Source organism: Aotus nancymaae, unplaced genomic scaffold (genome assembly GCF_030222135.1).
Source record: "Aotus nancymaae isolate 86718 unplaced genomic scaffold, 86718_ANA_hifiasm-v0.15.2.pri h1tg000040l, whole genome shotgun sequence".
Lineage (NCBI taxonomy): Eukaryota > Metazoa > Chordata > Mammalia > Primates > Aotidae > Aotus > Aotus nancymaae.
The window spans coordinates 24,472,055-24,491,728 of record NW_026988454.1 but is presented as its reverse complement, the minus strand read 5'-3'; the positions used below and the strand labels follow the sequence as shown (position 1 = coordinate 24,491,728).

The following is a 19,674-nucleotide window of genomic DNA, read 5'->3' as shown; positions in this document are numbered from 1 at the left end:
ATTGCTGCTAGTAGACGTTTGCCAATCAATCAAAATAACATTTATTTTTATCATAAACAAGGGCAAATTAAAACCACTCGAAATCATTGTATTTGAAAACTTAGTGAAGAGCATCTTTAGTATCATTGAAATTTGCTTCCTCGCTGTGACATGGAAGCATGATGAAATTATAAAAGTCAATGGAAATGTGTTGCTATTTTCACTTCAAAAAATTAATGCCTCTACATATTTTGTGAATATGTGGCTTAAGTTCGGAGTTATTCCCATAAGATTATGATTCGGGGCAAAATAGCTCCCTTTCTTTACATAATAGGAAATTATCATTTTTGTCCCTTAAAGATGAATATATCTTTCAGTTTTCTTATAAATTGCATGCAGGAACTTATTTCTTATTCCTCTTAAATTACAAGGTTGTTTTTTTTTTTCCTAATGGAAGTGTCTCATTCACACACAGTGTGTCGTTACCCAGTTGACCCTCCAGAGCAGCTTTCTTCCAGGTGGTAATGCAGGGATCCAGAACCCTTCCATCTTATGGTCTTAACATGTGGCTCTCAGGTCACTATGGTAGAAATGAGAGAGAATTAAATGCACTGGCCTAGGAGTGTTCTATATCGCTTCTGTTAATAATAGGCCCATTGGCCAGGACTAGACCCTTCTGTGGCCCCGCCTAACTTGAGGATGCATAGAAATGTGAGGATGATTCTTTGATGGCAGGAAAATGACTCAGATATGTATATAACAAGGATAAAATCCCAAATATTAAGGTATTACAGTCAGAAAGAAGAAGATGAGCAAAGACACGAAAGTTTGAGATCTTTTAGTGGAACAGTAACAGTTGCCAGTCCGGAGTGGTATAAGATTAATCTAGAAAATAGGTTGGTCGCATAGTAAGGGCCTTTGAAGGCAATGCCAAGAAACTTCGACTTTACTGGGTGACAGAGTGAGACTCTGTCTCAAAAAAAAAAAAAAAAAGAAAGAGAGAGAAAGAAAAGAAAGAAAGAGAAAAAAAGAAAGAAAAGAAAGAAAGAGAAAACCCAGTTCAAGTGTCCACCATTATGTGAGATCTTTACTTGACATGACCAAGCAGAGCAAATCACTCTGGCCTTTGCACCATCGTTGGTCTGCAAGTCTTCATACAGCTCATCAGAGTATAGTGGTTTGCTTGTCTGAGGGCATTCATTAGAGGTGCTACTCTGTGAGAACTACACATACTAACTAGGAAATCTTTGTGGAAGAAAGTAAACACGAGGTCACTTAAAAATGGGTGTTATATTTTATGGTACAACATGGGTCATCTCTAGCATCCCATTTCAAAAAGAATTCCTTAATTGGTGACCCACAGGCTGCTGGGCTGGAAAGGAGGGAGAAAATACACACCACACTGCAGCCTCTTGGTAATGTCATGGCCCCTTAGCACCTCCTGGGTGTCCTCATTTGTAGAATTCAACAAGAGATAGTTACTACCTCAAGTCATAGTTAAAATGCTTTAAATGCAAAAATACTATCCCAGTAAAACATGTCACTGTCCTCGTATAATGGTGCCTGTGACACATAGTTGCTCTTAATTGCAAAGATATATAGGTCTTTATTAAGTGTGCAACGCTGTTTTATTTGCCTTAATTATTAAAACCATATCCTAAGAGTTGTTGGGGCTAATGTTAGAAGTGAGTAAATTCCTAATTTAGTACTTAGCTATAAAGAGTTTTGCAAGTGCCCGGAACATACTGACACTCAGGAAGTGTTGTTCCTTCTGAACCTGAGTTTTTGGCCTGGGGTCACTCTTTCTAAGGGCATCTCAGCCTGATTTGACAGCCGGCAGGAACAGATATCCAACCTATGCCAAGAAAGCACAGTTAAAAAATGCCCTGGCAGTTTCTGGAGAAAGATTCTCTGCCATACTTATAGGCAGCACCAAACTAAAGCCAGCACTGGTCCCTTGGGAGAGGGAGACCCGTGACAAAAGGAAGTTCTGTTTGGCCTCTGGAGACAGAAACTATAGTGGCTGAGACTGGCAGTTCCTCGTCATTCAGAACACTACAATATCTCTACTAGGAAGGGAGGGAGGGTGGGTGGCAGATTTTGAGCTGACCAGTTAGTAAAATTAATAATGATAGTTTCAAGGTAAAACATTTTGTCAGACTTCTCAAGGTAAAAATTCAGGGTTTTTTTTTTTTTTTTTGGAGCCTCCATCAGTTTTCTTTCCAAACTACTTGGGATATCATTTCTGTCTCCCTTGAAGAGGAGAAACATCTCATCCACTAACACTTTACTGTGGTCCCAAAGGAAGATTCACCGTGATTCTCCTCATGCCCTCGCTTACGCTGCATTTTTCTGTATTCTTCAAACATTTGACTTATTTGGGAAGCCTCGAAGTTCCGCCAAAGATTAGGATCAGCCAGAGTGTGGTGATTTTTCTCAGTTTTTCTGATGTCCCCTTTCTATTGTTTTAGATCGTGTTTTGCTAATTCAGTGGGCTTTATTTTCAAACCCGGAAATTTCTTCTTGCTTTATTTAAGGATAAAATTTTTCTCATTTTTAATACCCTTTTATTCTATGGGGGGTGAGATGGAACAGGAAACAATAAACAAAAAATGCAAGTTACAATCTAGAGGGCACAACTTTTTGTATCTTGGGATAGATTTTCATATTATTGTTATTTATGATATAGCTATAAACTTATTGGACCTACTAGGAACCCTCCCTTATCCCATCTTCCTAGGTAAGTCCAGTCACATCCCTGGCCCTTCCTGCAGCCTAGGTGCTCATAAGAATACAGGTGCACAGTGACACAAAGATAAGCACATTGCAAAGATATGCATGTCTTTATTAAGTGTGCAGCACACGCGCACACTGCCATCCTTTTATTTATAATACAAGGTTGTGGTTGGGGTATTAGAAAACAAGAAGGCAAGAACAAGCTCATCTAGTGACTTGATGCACGTATAACTGCATAAACACTTCCAGAGGCCTGCCTGTATCCTACAGGTGCCAAGAGAGGACGTGGGCTTGCCAGTTCTCCTATGAGCCAGTGAGGTTGGCCACTCACATTCAAAAGCTGGTTTTACTTCCCAGGAAGAAACGATTTTTGCCTGGTGTTCATACGATGTGAAAGTAGTAACTTCCTATTAAAAAGTATTTTGGAGAGAAGGAGAAAGACCAGAGAAATGGCAGTTGAACACAGTTTTCAAATATTGCCTATTAATTTTTGTGTTGTATACTCTAATTATAACTCTCAATTCTAGAAATCTAGAATGATTTTGAGAGGGCTCCTAATTCATCCATCGGACTTGCCTGAATTTATACCATCATGCAGCACAATTTTTGTCCTTCTGTTAATCCACAGCAAAGGTTATTCCAGAACGTCTCTGTAGTTATAGGTCACTGATTGCCATTACAGATAGTCCAAAATTTTCCCCAGTAGCCAGTCCAGATCCTTCTTGTGTAGTGTGAACATTTTTCTTTTACATTTATCTGTCAGAGCCTAAACTTTCATCTTTCCAGTATCCTAGTGAAAGAACATCCATTCATAAATCAAATAATCTAGTAGTTAGAAGGTACAACTACAACTTATAAATAATCCATTCCAGTACACCCCAGTATGTAGGCGCTATAGCTCTGGTGTTATGCAAGATAATTGATGTAGCACAGGGACCTTACATTAAATAATATTGAATTGCATAGTGAAAAGCTTATTCCCTCTGAATTATCTTTTAGTCCTTCTGATTCTGTTTAGGAGAGTCTCTCTTTCACGCCAGTATATCTTCTTTTCTTTTTTTTTTTTTTTTTTTGAGACAGAATCTCACTCTGTTGCCCAGGCTGAAGTGCAGTTGTGTGATCTTGCCTGACTGCAACCTCTGCCTCCCAGGTTCAAGTGATAATACTGCCTCAACCTCCTGAGTAGCTAGGATTACAAGTGCTTGCCACCACGCCCTGGCTAATTTTTATATTTTTAGTAGAGATGGGGTTTTGCCATGTTGGTCAGGCTGGTCGTGAACTCCTGACCTCAGGTGATCCGCCCACCTCAGCCTCCCAAAGTGCTGGGATTACAGGCCTCAGAACAATCTAATGAATATTTATTAAGATTAATTCATTTTTATTGTATTTGTTTTTATGGTTCTCTTCTATTTGTGGCAAATGATATTCCATTTATGGGAGTTTACGTAAAGTTTTTCTTCAAGTACATTTATTTAAGAAAAATGTGAATTGGGTTAGAACTTTTTTTAAAAAAAAATCAAGTAGCGTGGACAGGGCCACAGAATGGCTTTTGTGGGTCTAAGGCACTTTGTGTTAGTGAGTCCCTTCTTACACTAGTGTGTATGTGTGTAAGTATATGTATATGATGTTTTATGTCATCACTGGTATACAGATGAATTTAATCTTCAACTCTGAAAGTTCATTTTTTAATTCTGATTCTAAAAGAAACTAAAACATCTTCATGGGCCCTAGCACTGTGTCTACCATCCCTAAAGCATAGGTGGGTCAGCCCTGTCATGTGTTATAGCAAAACGCATTAGCTCTTCATGAGAAGCACTAATGTAATCCAACTGCCTCATTTTACAAAGAATAATACAAAGTTGCACACATGCGTGAGAACCTGCGAGTCAGAGAGTGAGGAAGGACACAATCAGAACTAGATCTCAGATGCCGGCTTCCTAATCTTTCCACTTCATCACACTGCTGTCTTCCTTTGAGCCTCTTCTCCCAAAGCCCTTTGTCTTGTCCCAGCTGCTTCAGGGTCTTCACAGGATAATTAATCATGGGTCCTTCCGTGAATCCAGCCCTCTCTCAGGTGTGAGGACTGCTCTGTGTGGAGGTGACACCACCTTGTGGCTCTCTTTTGTAAGTAGACTTTTGCCATGGGAGGCCAGTCAGGTCACAGCCTTCACGGCAGTGGAGTCAGTTCACTCCGCCCCAACACGGGGAACCCACCAAGATCCCATTAAGAAAAACACAAATGATGCAACAAATCAGGATAGATTTAGGCTTCGGTTTTTTGGTGCAATCTTCCAAATTATAGCTCCCCATTAAAACTAGCTAAAATTGATGATAGTGCTTGGGATAGGTTCACTACTTATATCCTAGACCAGTACTTTCTAGGGCGGAGTTTATATGGAAGACCAAAGCTTTACTCCTTGTGCTGTCAGCCCTTCATCTTACTTAGCACTTCAAACAAGTGAAGCCTTGTTTTTAACTCAGCTCCTGGGGAATTGTTCTGTTGATAAAGTACTGCAGAGAACAGTCCAAACAATTCTTAAGGGCCACCTCTGGTGACTAGACTTTGTAACCTTCTTGTTTATCCAAAGTGAAGCTACATCTACCTGAAAATACTGTAAGTTGTAAATGGTATTTGTGTTTAGGGAAACAGAAACAGATCATTCTTAAGCTCGCTTCCAGCCGTCTGTAACTGTCGTCGTTAGAAAGTTCTGACTTTGAAAAAATAACAGATTCTGGTGAGGTTGCGAAGAAAAGGGAACACTTATACACCGTTGGTGGGAGCGTCAAAGGCAGTATGATGATTCTTCAAAGAACTAAAAGTAGAACTACCATGAAACCCAGCAATCCCATCACTGGGTATATACCCAGATGAATAGAAATCATTCTACCATAAAGATATGTACATGCAAACGTTCATTGCAGCACCATTCACAATAGCAAAGACATGGAGTCCATCTAAATGCCCATCAGTGACAGATTGGATAAAGAAAATGTGGTACCTATGCATCACAGAATACTATGCAGCCATAAAAAAGAATGAGATCACGTCTTTTGCAGGAACATGGATGGAGCTGGAGACTGCTATCCTTAGCAAACTAATGCAGGAACAGAAAACCAAGCACTGCATGTTCTCACTTACAAGTGGGAGCTAAATGATAAGAACTTGCGAACACAAAGAAGGAAACAGCAGATACTGGAGTCTACTTGAGGGAGTAGGTTGGGAGGAGGGAGAGGAACAGAAAAGGTAACTATTGGGCACTGGGCTTAATACCTGTGTGATGAAATAATCTGTACAATGAACCCCCGTGACATGTGTTTACCCGTGTAACAAACCTTCACATGTATCCCCAAATCTAAAATAAAAGCGAAAAATGGTTCTGACTTTACACTAGCTAATGTTATTGTTTATTACTATTGACATGATAACATACCAGGAAAAACATATTTAGCAAAAATCATTTTTTACAGTGAAGACCTTTTTATTTATTTGATATAAGTGATCTGCAGTTATGCACTCCTACAGGTTCATTGATCAAAGCGTTATTCAGCTGTATTATCTTTTAAAAATATAATTCTAATGCAGAAAAAAAAAGGGAGATAATTAACCTTTCTGAGCCTTTTTGCCCCATCTGCAGAATGGTGTTAATAATATCCACTTAGGATGTTGTTTTGAAGATTAAATTATCTGAACAAACATTGACTGAGTACCTCTCTTGTGCCAAGCTCTTTTTTAAGTGCTGCAGATACCACAGTGAGCAAAACATAAGAGTGCTGTTTATATGCAGTATCATTTTAACTGGAGTTAAATATTTCCCTCCTGATTCTTAAGTCATTGAAGCATAGTTGTGCCTAAGAATGGATTGGAACTGGATTTTATGTACTTGCAGTTCTAAAATAATTATCTCCCTTCTTGCTATAGATTTTAAGTTATAACTCAACTGGTTTTAAGTTATAACTCAAGTTATAAAGGTTAATTCTTCAGCAGCACCATTTATAGTTTTTTATCATTTTTTTAGTTCACAAAATTTTAATTATCTGTAAGGCAGCATTATATTTGCAGTAAATATTTTACACTGATTTATATTTGTTAATATGTACTATGAATAAATAAATATAATTTGCATCATAAATTTCTAGAGGGGAAGATATACAGTCTTCATCACATGAAAATTCCAAATGATAAACTGTTACCTTGACATAGAAAAACCTTCTCCTCAGATTTGCCACTGGACAAGCCTGCACATACACAGCTAGCCACAAAAAGATCTTGTGACTGTGGTTAAGTCACTGATGGGACAAGTTGCTCTTGTTTAGTGGTGATGACACCAATGATGAAGTGATCTAGAAAGATGTTCCTTTTTCGAATTTATTTTCTTCCTGGAATGGTTAAAGTATATCCTGGTTCTCCCAGATACGACATCTGATCATCAGCAAGTATCAGATGTCCTATCTGGAAGATATGCATACATTTTATTACTTTTCTAGATAAAATAATGACAACTGAATAACTAAGCATATTATGATTGGTTATTTATACAACCTATATATATTTATTAAAAATGGATGATTTTCTACTTTCTTTGGAGCAGTGAATGAAGAGGTAGAACTTAAGAAATTTATTAATATTAGTGATCCGAAAGTAATGTCATTGTCGTTTATAACCCACATGGGCCCTCAGGGTCAGCATTATCATCAGTGTAAAGGTCAGATCTGTTTGATCTGATGTTTCTTCTGTGTGAGATTTGATAAGGCATAGCCTTATTGCTAGCTATATATTTGAATTTTACATGAATGCACCATTGTAAAACTGTTGTTGCCATCTCAAGGTGTTGGCGACGTTCCAGGCCAATGTCATCTGAGGTAACTAGATTGTAATGAAAAACCAATTGGTCTTTAAAATGCATCCTGTCTCTTTATTAGCACGAAGGTACATTGGCCTGCATGGCTTCCTTCAGAGTCAATTATACTGTTTTTAAAAAATAGTAATAGAGAAGATAAAAGATAAAGAAATATAAAGCTATTCAACTGTAGAATCACTCACCTGATTTTCTCAGAATGCCACACTCTAAGTACTAATGTATTGGCAGTCAGCACAGTTATCTAGAGGAGAATGTTTAAGGCAAAGATTGTCCACTGCCTTAATATTTCTTACCAAATCATTTCTTTCTATTTTTTTCTAGGAATATAAACAATAGGTTGCTCCAAAGATGTTCACTTAGATATCCCCAACATGCCTTTTGCCTGCCAAGGCCTACTTGCTACCTGGTTTCATTTTGCTAAAATACTTATTAGACTTTGAAAATCATAATATTCAATTTCCTGCCTTTTCCTTGAATACACAAATAATACAGGAAGAGCCAGGCAAAGATTATTTCATGGCTGTTTAGGAAGTACTAAGTAGAATTTAAACCTGCTGATGGGTCAGTTTTTAGTTCTGCCTCTTTATACTCTTGAGAAAGTCTCCAATATTAGAAAGTAAGTATATATCCTGACCCAGTTTTATCTTAGAAACTCTTTGTTCCTTATATCTGTTCACTAAATTTCAATACCAAGGGTATTTGAATATTTGAAAGGTTTAAGAATTTTAGTTTCCTTTCTTCTTACCTATAGATGGGATAAATTTCATCTCCATCCTGTTCCAATGAACTTAGTGTGTAGAGTAACCACTGGATCAAAAACAAAGAGATGTTCCACTCAGTTTCTTGGGGTTCTGCGTTCACACATCATATCTAAATTCATGGTCCAAACTGGCACACCCTTTCTGGAAGCTAATTTGGCATTGATTGCTAACCTGCTGCTTGTGCACACATAATTTGGCATTATTTTTAAACAGCCTTAAAATCCATATAGCCTTTGACAACAAAAACATAATTTAACATTCAGACAAAGAGTTCTATGAAAGGTGTTTGTCATGATGTTTTTAATAAATGAAAGGGTGAAAATCTTTTACATCTTGATATCCAAGAACAAGAATCAGTTAAATAAATCTTGATATATACATATAATGGAGTTCTCCAAAGCTATGGTCAAGACCGATGTTCTAGAAGTCTTTCTAAAATGACATATCAAAAATTCTCATGCTGCAATATTATGACAAAAATCCAAAACAGAATTGCACACACAGTATGATCTTAACCATGTATAAGTAATATGAACAGGGAGGGGGAAAAATGAGACGTACATCAAAATGTTAACAGTGGTTATTGTTATTCCTTTCTTTTGTTCCAGTTTTTTCTTATACATTTTTCTGTGTTATCAAAATTCTCTGTAATGGACATAAAATAAAATAAAATTTCAAAAACTAAGATACAGAAGAAAAATATCAATGGAGCAATCGACGCACTACGTGGTTTTGTGTCCATTCTACTTCTTTGGCGAGCCATAGATTTCTTTCTGCCTGACACTTTCCTAGGAATGTACCGTGTGAATTCTCCTACCAGAGAAAACACAGCTATAGAGAGACAATGAGAGGAATCTGTGTCACCTAGTCTCTGTTCTTTTCCAGCACACAACGGTTCTGCCCTTTATATTAATCGAGATGAGGACGTCGCACCATCAGTATCCCAGCAGGAGCAGTGGACTCACCGCCATATGTACCTTCTCTGTTGGCTATATATTATGGTAAGGACCACGCCTGCTGGGCTTTCTTATTGTATTAGATTTTGCACTGCTAAATTTGGGCACATGTTTCATTATGGATATAATCACTAACAGATTCACGCTGTGTGCCTCATTTGGTCCAAGACCTGGGCTTTGTCTCGCTTCCCCAGATGCTTATATTTTTAGAAAGTATATGCCAAACCTCACACAACAGGAATTTGTTGAACAATCCCATGTAAGCAGTGGTTCTTCCAAGGCTACATTTTTCAATTCTTTTTCAAACTAAATGTTTTTCTTGGACACTGGTTTTATTGCTTAAGGGCTTTTTTGCTTGGGATTTTGTTGTTGTTGCTTTCGCTGGGGGGGCAGGGGAGTTACAGCAAACACAAATGAGAACAGAAGTGACCTCTTAGAGCAATGACTTTAAACTTACTAGGAAATAAGTGAAAATGCACATTTTCCCTGGTCCATTTCAAGCCTATTCCAGAATTAGCTGTTACATAGAGAATGCATTGAACTGTTTTGTTTTTAAATATCAGGGTAAATAAACCACAAGAAATCTTCATTTGCTCTATTGTGCACAATTCAGATCGAAATGTGAGGTGCCAGATTTATCTGATAAAAGAATTTTTGCCTAGCAAGTCTGCTTCACATTAATTTCAATTCTTATCAGGTTTTTAACACTTCAAAAATTATTTATCTTAACATAGAGAATTTCTTATTTCTCTCTATAATTCCAAGTCCTCTTTGACATATTAACATGCACAGAGGAGGTCCTTCCTGCCAACATTTCTGCCTCTTGGGACTCTTTTATCCTGAGTTCTGGGTCACCATCCCCTCCTTTAAGCCCAAAGGACTGGCGAATGTTCTTCCAAACACCCTTCAACTGTACTTAATCCCCCCAAATCCTAGAGCGTTATGGGAGGCCCCATCTCCATGGAGCATCTTGCTCCAGCTGGAATTGAAATATAAAGTAAAGGTCACTACAGTACATGACACACTTTGCATAAACAATCACATGATGCCCCAAATCTGAGCAGAAAGGGAATTTGCTTCAGGAAGTCACACCCTGTGGCTGGATCTAAGGGTACATCCAGAGGATGTCCATGTGGACAAGCGTGAGCCACTGTGCCCAGCTGGGAGGAGCTTTACCACATGGTTGAAAGCTCTTCCCAGCTGGGTGTGGTGGCTCACGCTTATAATCCCAGCACTTTGAGAGGCCCAGGCAGGCAGATCACTTGAGACCAGGAGTCCAAGACCAGTCTTGACAACATGGTGAAACCTCATCTCTACCAAAAATACAAAAATTAGCTGGGCGTGGTGGTACAAGCCCATAATCCCACCTACTTGGGAGGCTGAGGCATAAGAATCTCTTGAACCCGGAAGGCAGAGGTTGCAGTAAGCTGAGATCATGCCACTGCACTCCAGCCTGGGCAACAAAGCAACACTCTGTCTGAAAAATAAATAAATAAATAAATAAACAAGCTCCTCCCATTGCCACTCCATGATCTAGTAAAGATCATTTACAAGGACTAGGGAATAGTTTGTTTTCCTAATTACTTTCTAAGTTTTTTTCCCCTCATCTAAAATGTTAAGTGTTGATTTTCTCTTATAGAAAATGTCTAAGTGATAGAACTCACACCTGCAATGTGACTAAAGTTATGTCTTAAAAATGGATTTATGGGCCGGGCATGGTGGCTTTCGCCTGTAATCCCAGCACCTTGGGAGGCTGAGGCGGGCAGATCACGAGGTCAGGAGATCGGAGATGGAAGCCATCCTAGCCAACATGACGAAACCCTGTCTCTACTAAAATACAAAAATTAGCTGGGTGTGGTGGTGCGTACCTGTAATCCCAGCTACTCTGGAGGCTGAGGCAGGAGAATCACTTGAACCCGGGAGACAGAGATTGCAGTGAGCCAAGATCGCACCACTGCACTCCAGCCAGGAGACAGAGCGAGACTCTGTCTCAAAAAAAAAATGTTTTATGTGCTTTATACATATGAACTTATATTCAAATGAGTGTTGTATTGTCTCTCAGAAAAGTCAAGCAGGGAGGCTACACAATTATTCCAGGGATGCCACAATGTTTAAAACATACCTGGAACTGCCTATAGCCTTAGTTTAAAAATCAGTCTCACATCCCCACCCCACCCCAAATACGGTCTCATTACTTTGCACTCATATTTGCTTACCTGTGGAAAGGCAAGTTCTTTACTCTGGGAACTCTGGGTGTATTTCTGCGAATCCATTTATAAGCTATTAAATTATCTGCATCTTGTAGCACCCCAGAGATTTCAGGAACCATGTACTTTCTGATGGCCTGTCTTCCACTGTGGGTAGAATCAGTCCACGTTCCAAAGAGACACATGGGAAATACCACATAGTCCTCATTATAGACCCCCAAGATCCCTCATTAAAATGAAGCATTACTCACGCTCTGCGTGCCAAGTGAGGCTCGCCTGCTCTGCGTACTCCCTAAGCAAACCAGTACTTGTTTGGACATGTATTTGCATTAACCAGCGAATTCTCTCAGATTTGTTCTGAGAAAGCATTCAAAGTAGACTTTTTCCTTTGGTGTTCTGCCCTGGGCATTCATAACTACGCCAAAAGCTAAACAATGGCCCTCACATTATGTCACATAATATAAATCCAAGATTTTAAGTGTTATCAGAAAGGTGCTGGCTTTTGTTTCCTTTCAGACTGTGTTAGGGCCGACATACCAGTGACACAACAGCCAGAGGTTTGGGATATGAAGTCCTCTGATAGCATACCAGGATTGTAACTGGACATTCCAGAGCCCCATGCCAAGATGAAAGAAAGCATTCCTCTCATCACATGCTAATTATAAAAGAAATAGATCACCTGTGCAATACTGAGTAAGGTTGAGCTAAATCTATACCTCGGGGGCTGCTGCCCAGGCTGGTTGGCTGTTTTGCTGGGACTTTAACTTGCTGTCCATTTAGACTCAGCTGGTCCTTCTCATCTGAATCTATTCCCTTCCCAGGTTTGCATAGCAGGAGTTGAGCAAGTGAGGGATACCTGGACTTTCCCCATTGACTGGTTCTCATTGAGCTCCCCTCTTAGTGGCTCTGCTTCCCAGCCCTGTTGCAGTGCTCCCCAAGCTTAGCATCCGAAGGCCATCCCAGTCTCCTTCCGCGACCACTTCTACCTCCCTGCCCTGTTTCTGTTTCTCTCAGCCCAAACATTTGGGACAGAAACATCACTTGTCCATTTGTGGGGAGCTCTTAACTCCTTTCCTGGACACCTCCCCTCCATCCTCAACTCCTCACACACACATAACTTCTCTGCACCGTTTGTGAGATTTTCCCTAATCAGTGAAAGGACCCTTATTTATAGCATTCTGGATACATACAGAAGTCTCCTTGGTTTCTGATGTAAGTATCAGGAATCATAATGAGTTCCACTCCTTTGAGCCAGACGCTGTGCTAGGTTCAGTTCAAATATTATCTTATTTAATTCCCCAAACAGTCCCTAGAGATGGGCACGATCTTGCCCATTTTACAGAGAAGTATGCTGAAGTGTAGAGAGAGTGCGTGACTTGCCCAGGATGAGCCACGGCGTTGTTGCCAGCACTACAGTGCAAGTGCCAGTGTGAGGCTCCAGATCGTAGACTGTTAACCAGACCCTCCACTGCTCTTGCTGCATGAAGAGTAACTCTATGAATGAACATACTAAGTGAGTTTTTAAATTTTGGTTAGTAGAAGTACATCAGAAGCAGCCAAGCCTGGTGGCTGAGCTCACTTTCTGGGCTGGAAACATTTCTAGCCTTTAGCTTACTCAGAAGTAAAACAGGGAGGAGAATAGAATGTACGTCATAGTGGGAAAGACATTTTATTGTATATAAAGCCCATAGGACAATGCCTGGCTCACAGTAAAAAATATCTGGTTGTTATTGATCAGTTCTGAGAAGCTCCTCAACAAATAGTGGTATAAACAGTAATTTTTCTTTTCAAGGCTTAAGAATTTTAGTTACTATGAGTTTTTTCTCTTTTTACTCATTCTGGCTCACTTGCACAAAATCAGAAACAACTTGAATGTCAAAAACAACTCTAAAGGATATGAAAATATCTTTTTTTAATTATAAAAGAATGATTAGGAAATCTTGTAGGTGTGCTGGGTAACAGGGAGCTTTAAGATCATGGGCTCCTGACTCCTGTCACCTTCTAGTTGGCATGTTACACAAAAGAAGACATCTTTGCTCCACCTGGTGCAGCTGTCTGGGGCTGAATCTTTTACCAGGCTGCCTCCACCCTCACTTCCAAGCACCTGGAATCCTGTCTCTCTGCAGTTCTGCTGCTTCTCATTGCTCTGCTTTTCAATCTGCAAGATACAGAAAGATGAAACAGTCAGATCCTAGGAAATGTACATCCTCAAGGCTTCAAGAATGATCTCTGTCCTGAGGAGTCTTTTTCCAGCCCCTGGCTATTCTCCCCTCCTTCAGTGGTGTCTCATTCAGTCAGAGCCCATGTGAGATCTCAGAAGCTGATCTCTCAACCCAGGACACATCGGGAGCAAGTAGGCATTAGTGAAGGGGACAAAATAAATCCTCGGTGTTTCCATTTATGGATAAATATTCCTTGTCAACTGCTGCTAGTGTATTTAAAGCAAAATAGAGATTTCTGTTATCCCTGGGCCCTAATGGTTTTAAACAAATTCCATATTCTAAATCTCATTTCCCCAAGTGTGTTCATCGAATCACTTTCCAACACAGAAAATAAAACAAAGTAAAATCAGAATTCTTTTTTTTTTTTTTTTTTTTTTTTTTTTGAGACGGAGTCTCGCTCTTGTTACCCAGGCTGGAGTGCAATGGCGCGATCTCGGCTCACCGCAACCTCCGCCTCCAGGGTTCAGGCAATTCTCCTGCCTCAGCCTCCTGAGTAGCTGGGATTACAGGCACACACCACCGTGCCCAGCTAATTTTTTTGTATTAGTAGAGACGGGGTTTCACAATGTTGACCAGGATGGTCTCGATCTCTCGACCTCGTGATCCACCCGCCTCGGCCTCCCAAAGTGCTGGGATTACAGGCTTGAGCCACCGTGCCCGGCCAAAATCAGAATTCTTAATGGAAAAAGCAAACTCTATAAAATATTTAAAGAGGTTTATTCTGAGCCAATACGAGTGACTATGGCCCATAGAACAGTTTCAAGAGGTCCTGAGAAAGTGTGCCCAAGAGGGTTGGGTTACAGTTTGGTTTTATACATTTTAGAGAGACAGAAGTTACAAGCAGTCATAAATCTATATACATGTAAGGTATGCATTGGTTTGACCTGAAAAGGTAGGATATCTCAAAGAAGTAGTAGGTGGTTACAAGTCATAGGTGGATTCAAAGATTTTCTTGTTGGAAGTTGTTTGAAAGAGTTAAGCTTTGTCTCAAGACTTTAAGTCAGTAGAAAGAAATGCTTGAGTTAAGATAAAGGAGGTTGTGGAAACCAAGGTTCTTGTTATGTAGATGAAGCCTCCTAGGTGGCAGCCTTCAGAGGGAACTGATGGTAAATATCTCTTTTCAGACCCTAAAAGCCTTCAGACTCTTGATTAATCTCTCCTAGATCCAGGAATGTCCTGGCTGTGTTAATGGAGACTCTCTACAAATGCAAAGATCCCCCACAAAAGATGGCTCTGCAGGGCCATTTCAAAATATGTCAAAGAAATAAATTTGGGCTAAAATATGTTTTATTTCTTCAGAACCTACTATCTGTTATGTGATGCTACATCAAAGTCAGGTTGAAATTTGGAATCTTATTGCCACAAAAAGTCTGTTTTATCAGTCTTATAATCTCTATTTTAATGTTAATCCTGGTCAGTTATGCCTAAACTCCAAAAGGGAGCAGGTACAATTAGGCATGTCTAACCTGCCTTCCCCTAATGGCTGGAAATTCAATTTGTTGGGTTTCTCTAGGGTCCCCTTGGCCCAGAGGGGGTCCATTCAGTTGTTTGGGAGGCTTAGGATTTTATTTTTGGTTTACAGAATGAAGTAGGCTCATTCTTTTATGATCATTCCTAAATTATTTCATGTCAGAATTCTATCTCCCACCAAATTTGATTATCTCTCAACGGGGCAATTTCGTATTATTTTTTGTCTTCTTGTTGAAATGTTTTTGTGGCTCAAGTTTCTGCTGGAAACATACATCATTTTCTATTTACATACAGTATTTGTAAACCAGAGAAAAAATTCTCAAAAATAAAAAGTATACTCAAATTATAAGTTTTAGAATTGTTAGCCATGAATCAGTAAAATTTTTAAGAAAAAGTTTATACCCTCTTTACTAAGAAAATGAAATTTTAGACCACATTCAATTCCTTCCATTTAATCAGATGTTTACCAGTTAAACAAATCTGGCCGGTGTGTGTTCTTTGACCAGCAGATGACATTTTTCTCTGTTCCACTTGAACCTTTCACTGCACCATAGCTGTTGACTTCTACATCTGTAATGGTTGGTGTACATTTTTCTGATTTTCTGGCATTGGAGAACTGAGTCCAAGATGAATGAAGATGATAATGTTACTAGCGGCAAATACGTATAGGTCTGCAGCAACCTCAGTTCTTGCCTCCTCAGAAGGAAGAATTTGACCAAGGGGCATAAGGCAGAGTGAAACTGAGACAAGTTTTAGAGCAGGAGTAAAAGTTCCTTTAAAAGCTTTAGAGCAGGAATGAAAAGAAGTAAAGAACACTTGGAAGAGGGTCAAGCCGGCAACTTGGGAGATCAAGTGTGCAGTCTGACCTTCTGACTTGGTGTTTTATGTTGGCATGCTTCCAGGGCTGGTGTTCCTTTACCCTGATTCTTTCCTTGGAGTGGGCTGCCCACGTGCACAGTGACCTGCTAGCACTTGGGAGGGGCCGCATGCACAGTGGGTTTACTGGAGCTGTGCGCATGCTCACTTGAGGCTTCTTCCCTTACCAGTTGAATGACCCTAGAAGGTCATATACCAGTTAAACCCCACCATTTTGCCTCTTAGTGTGCATGCTTGAGCCCACTTGCCCTACTCCTGAGATCTTATCAGGAAGCTGTTGATCATGAACTTTAGGTCCTTCTCTATTGGGAGACTGACTTACCCTGGTGCCAGGTGCAACCAATTATTATTTTAGAGAGGCAGTTTTAACAACAACCGACTGACCATCACCTGCTGGTTGCCTGACATTCTTGTTTGTTGGGAGGCAGCAGGTGGATACTCTCCTGCCCTTTCATGTTTGACTAACTACCTACTGTAACAATAAGTATCTCACATTCTGAAAAGAGCTGCCTTTCTTGGGGCTTATAAAAGACAGCCAAAGGACTCTGCTCACTTACTATCACCAAGGCCATCCATCCTTTACCATGCCCGACTTCCCCACCCTCTTCCCAAGTTGGGGAAGAGGGACAGGGTCTTTGCAGTCTTGAGTTTTGGATCTAGGGGAGCCGTTGGTGGAAGGAAGGGCCTATCCATACTGACCAAAGCCAAGTGTGAGGCTCTAAGAGAATCCCTGGTAAATAATAAAGATGAGGCAGGAATCTCATTTAGGAAGCTGACTTGTTAGCCTTCCTTGTAAGCAAGGAAAAGAGTCTTGGAAGGATATGGCAGGACAGAGGGAGGGGAAGCTGTAAAGCAGCCTGTGATTCCATTATTGTAGGAGTTTCTTGTAGATCTGGTTTGACATAGAGGAAAGTTGCTGGAGTTGAGCTGTCATGATGGTGGCCCACCCAAGAAAGAATGGCTCCTGGGCAAGGGTTTTCCAGCAGCAGGAAACCATGGGGTATGCTGACATGGACAAGAGCCAGGGGGTGTTAAAGAGGTCTAGCTGGAGCCAGCCAGATCCCCTGCGTAAGGAAGCTCTTCATTGGAGAAACCCTTCAGGGTCCCCTGCAAACCTCACACATAGGCACCCAATGCAGAGGTGAGCATCCAGACTTCAGACTCACAGCATTGACCAGTGGGAAGCAGGGATTTGCCAACGACAGGGAAAGCTTGCACAAACACAGGCAGTGAAGTCAGAGGATATTCATCCTTCTTCCATTTCCCCCACCAAGAAGATATTCACCCTTCTTCCATTTCCCCTGCCAGAAAGGAAAGAGGCATCTCAGAACCAGGCCATGCCCTCCTCTTCTACCTCAGGGTCTTGTAGTGAGTGGAATAAAGAAATAAACCCTCCTCCCATTTAGGGTTTCAGCAATAAGCCTGGTATGTTCAAGGAAAGCAGAAGGCCACCATGTGTTGAAGCAGAGTGAGGGGGAGAGTGCACAGAGGTCCTAGGGTGAGGGAAGGAGAGCATGATAGGCCACTAGAAAGACTGGCCTTCATTCAAATTGGATGTCATTGGAAGGATTGGACAGAGAATTGATGTGATCTGAGACATTTCTAAGGAATCACTTTGGCTAATGTGTAAGAGTGGATTGAAGGCAAGGGTAGAACAAGGGGAAGAGAAGGAAAGGCTGTAGAAGAAATCCTGGTAAGAGATGAAGCGGCCTGGAACCTGGTAGTAGAGATGGTGTTAGTAGGATTCTGGATATATTTTGAAGGTAGAGTCAACAGGATTTCCTGGCCAAATTTAAATTAAACTCTAGACTCAGCCCCTTTAATAATGTTTAACCTTTGTATGGAAGGCAAAATAATGCCCACCCCAAACCCCCAAAGATATCCACATCCTAAAATCCCCAGAACTTGTGGATATGTTCCCTGACATGGCACATGGCAAAAGGGACTTTGCAGGTGTGAGTAAGGTAAGAACCTTGTGATGGGCAGGTTTAGCCTGCTTTGTCCAGGTGGACGCAGTCTAATCCCTTAAGAGTGGAGAACCATGGTCAGAGAGAGACATGACCATGGAAGGATAGTTAGAGAGATGCAACAGAAAAAGGACTTGAACTGCCATCCCTGGCTCTGAAGACAGAGGAAGGGGCTGTGAGCACAGAACAAGGTCCCCCCTCTAGAAGATGAAAAAGGCAAGGAAGGGGATTCTCCCCTAGAGCTTCCAGAAAGGAACTCAGCCCTGTTGACACCTTAATTTTAGCTCAGTGAGTTCTATATTATACTTCTAACCTGCAGAATTGTCAGATAAATGTGTATGGTTTTAAGCCACAAGTCTTTGGCGATGTGTTATAGCAGCAACACGAAACAAATACTTGAACAAATCATTTAATCTCTATGGGCCTCAGTTTCTTTACCTGAAAGAAAATAAGAGCATGACAATAGTGATCAGGCAGGACTGCTGTGAGAATCAGAAAAGTGGGTATACAATGTCCAGCGCCTCACTGGCACTCAGTTACAGTGGCCATTGTTGTTGTTTATACACTAGGAATACTCCATCCTTAGAGAGCCTCAGCTTAGCTCTTTCTGCAACTTTCTTGCCTCATGAGCCTTACCCTGGGAGGCAGAAGTCTCCTGGTTTAGTTCCCTCTTCCTGGGGTCTTTGAGCAAATTACTTATCCTCTCTTAGTCTCATTGTTACCACCTTGAAAATGGGAAAGAATTCCTGCCTCATGGAGGATCAATGAGCCCATGGGGATGCTCAGGAAATGAGAGCATCTTTCCGTCCTCAGAGGTGACAAAACTCTTGAACGCCTGCAGAGACCCTAGGAGAAAGGTTCATTTTCTTTTTCTCTCTCTTCCCCACACTCTTATTTTATTTTCGTTTTATCCTCTGTCCTTCGTACAGGTTTTGGTCCTACTTTAGGATGTATGGCTCTTCATAAGCTATTAAGAATGCTAAAGAGTTTTCTGAAATTTTCTTATGGTTGATATATTAAGTTATTTCCAGAGCTCTGCTTTTCCCGTGAGATTCGAGAATGTCATTGCTTTCCCATTATTCCAATCTGTGTATTTTTGCAAGCACGTTGTTGAGAATGCACTATTTTCTCATCTGTTAAGGAAAAGTCTATCTGGGCAATTGAGAGCTTAACAACAGAGAGTGTGGCTTACCCTCAGCCCCTGAGAATGTCCAGTTGGGTGTTGGTCAAATCGGCTTCTTAGACGTGCATCTGGATAGAAAAGACTTATGTATATAATCTTTCTCAATATCCAGCATTTATTATTCTGAGTTTTTTGTTTTCCTACTCCCAACAGCTGGTTCTCAGACATTCTGGGAGTGCACGAAGAACTAGAATTCCCCATGTGCTATTAACCTTGCCCCTCCCCAAAGTCATGTTTTATGTGGTTATGATCCTTCCCACACTCCCCAGCTTCCCTACAGCCATGCCCACACCACTGCTTCTTTTCCCCATAGTCTGCTCAAATCACCAGTGTGACGCTGCTGGTGCCTTTGACGCGACTTGGCAGTTTTCCTGTGGATTTCTCCAGCCATCTCTATCCACTCCCCTCCGCCTCCACCTCAGTCTCCCAGTCCTCCCAGCCGATGGCCTGGCCTCTTA

The 19,674-nt window shown here is 40.7% G+C and overlaps 1 protein-coding gene across 4 annotated transcripts in view; it reads left to right on the top strand.

Annotated features, from left to right (window-relative positions):
• The window catches only part of AIG1 (androgen induced 1), a 255,635-nt gene that overhangs the window by 192,018 nt on the left and 43,943 nt on the right, over positions 1-19,674 (top strand). For all 4 annotated transcript variants that reach the window (XM_064360614.1, XM_012474446.3, XM_064360613.1 and 1 more), the window contains one exon: positions 9,221-9,336. In XM_064360614.1, the coding sequence (XP_064216684.1) occupies positions 9,221-9,336 (116 nt within the window). The remainder of the gene's footprint in view (positions 1-9,220; positions 9,337-19,674) is intronic.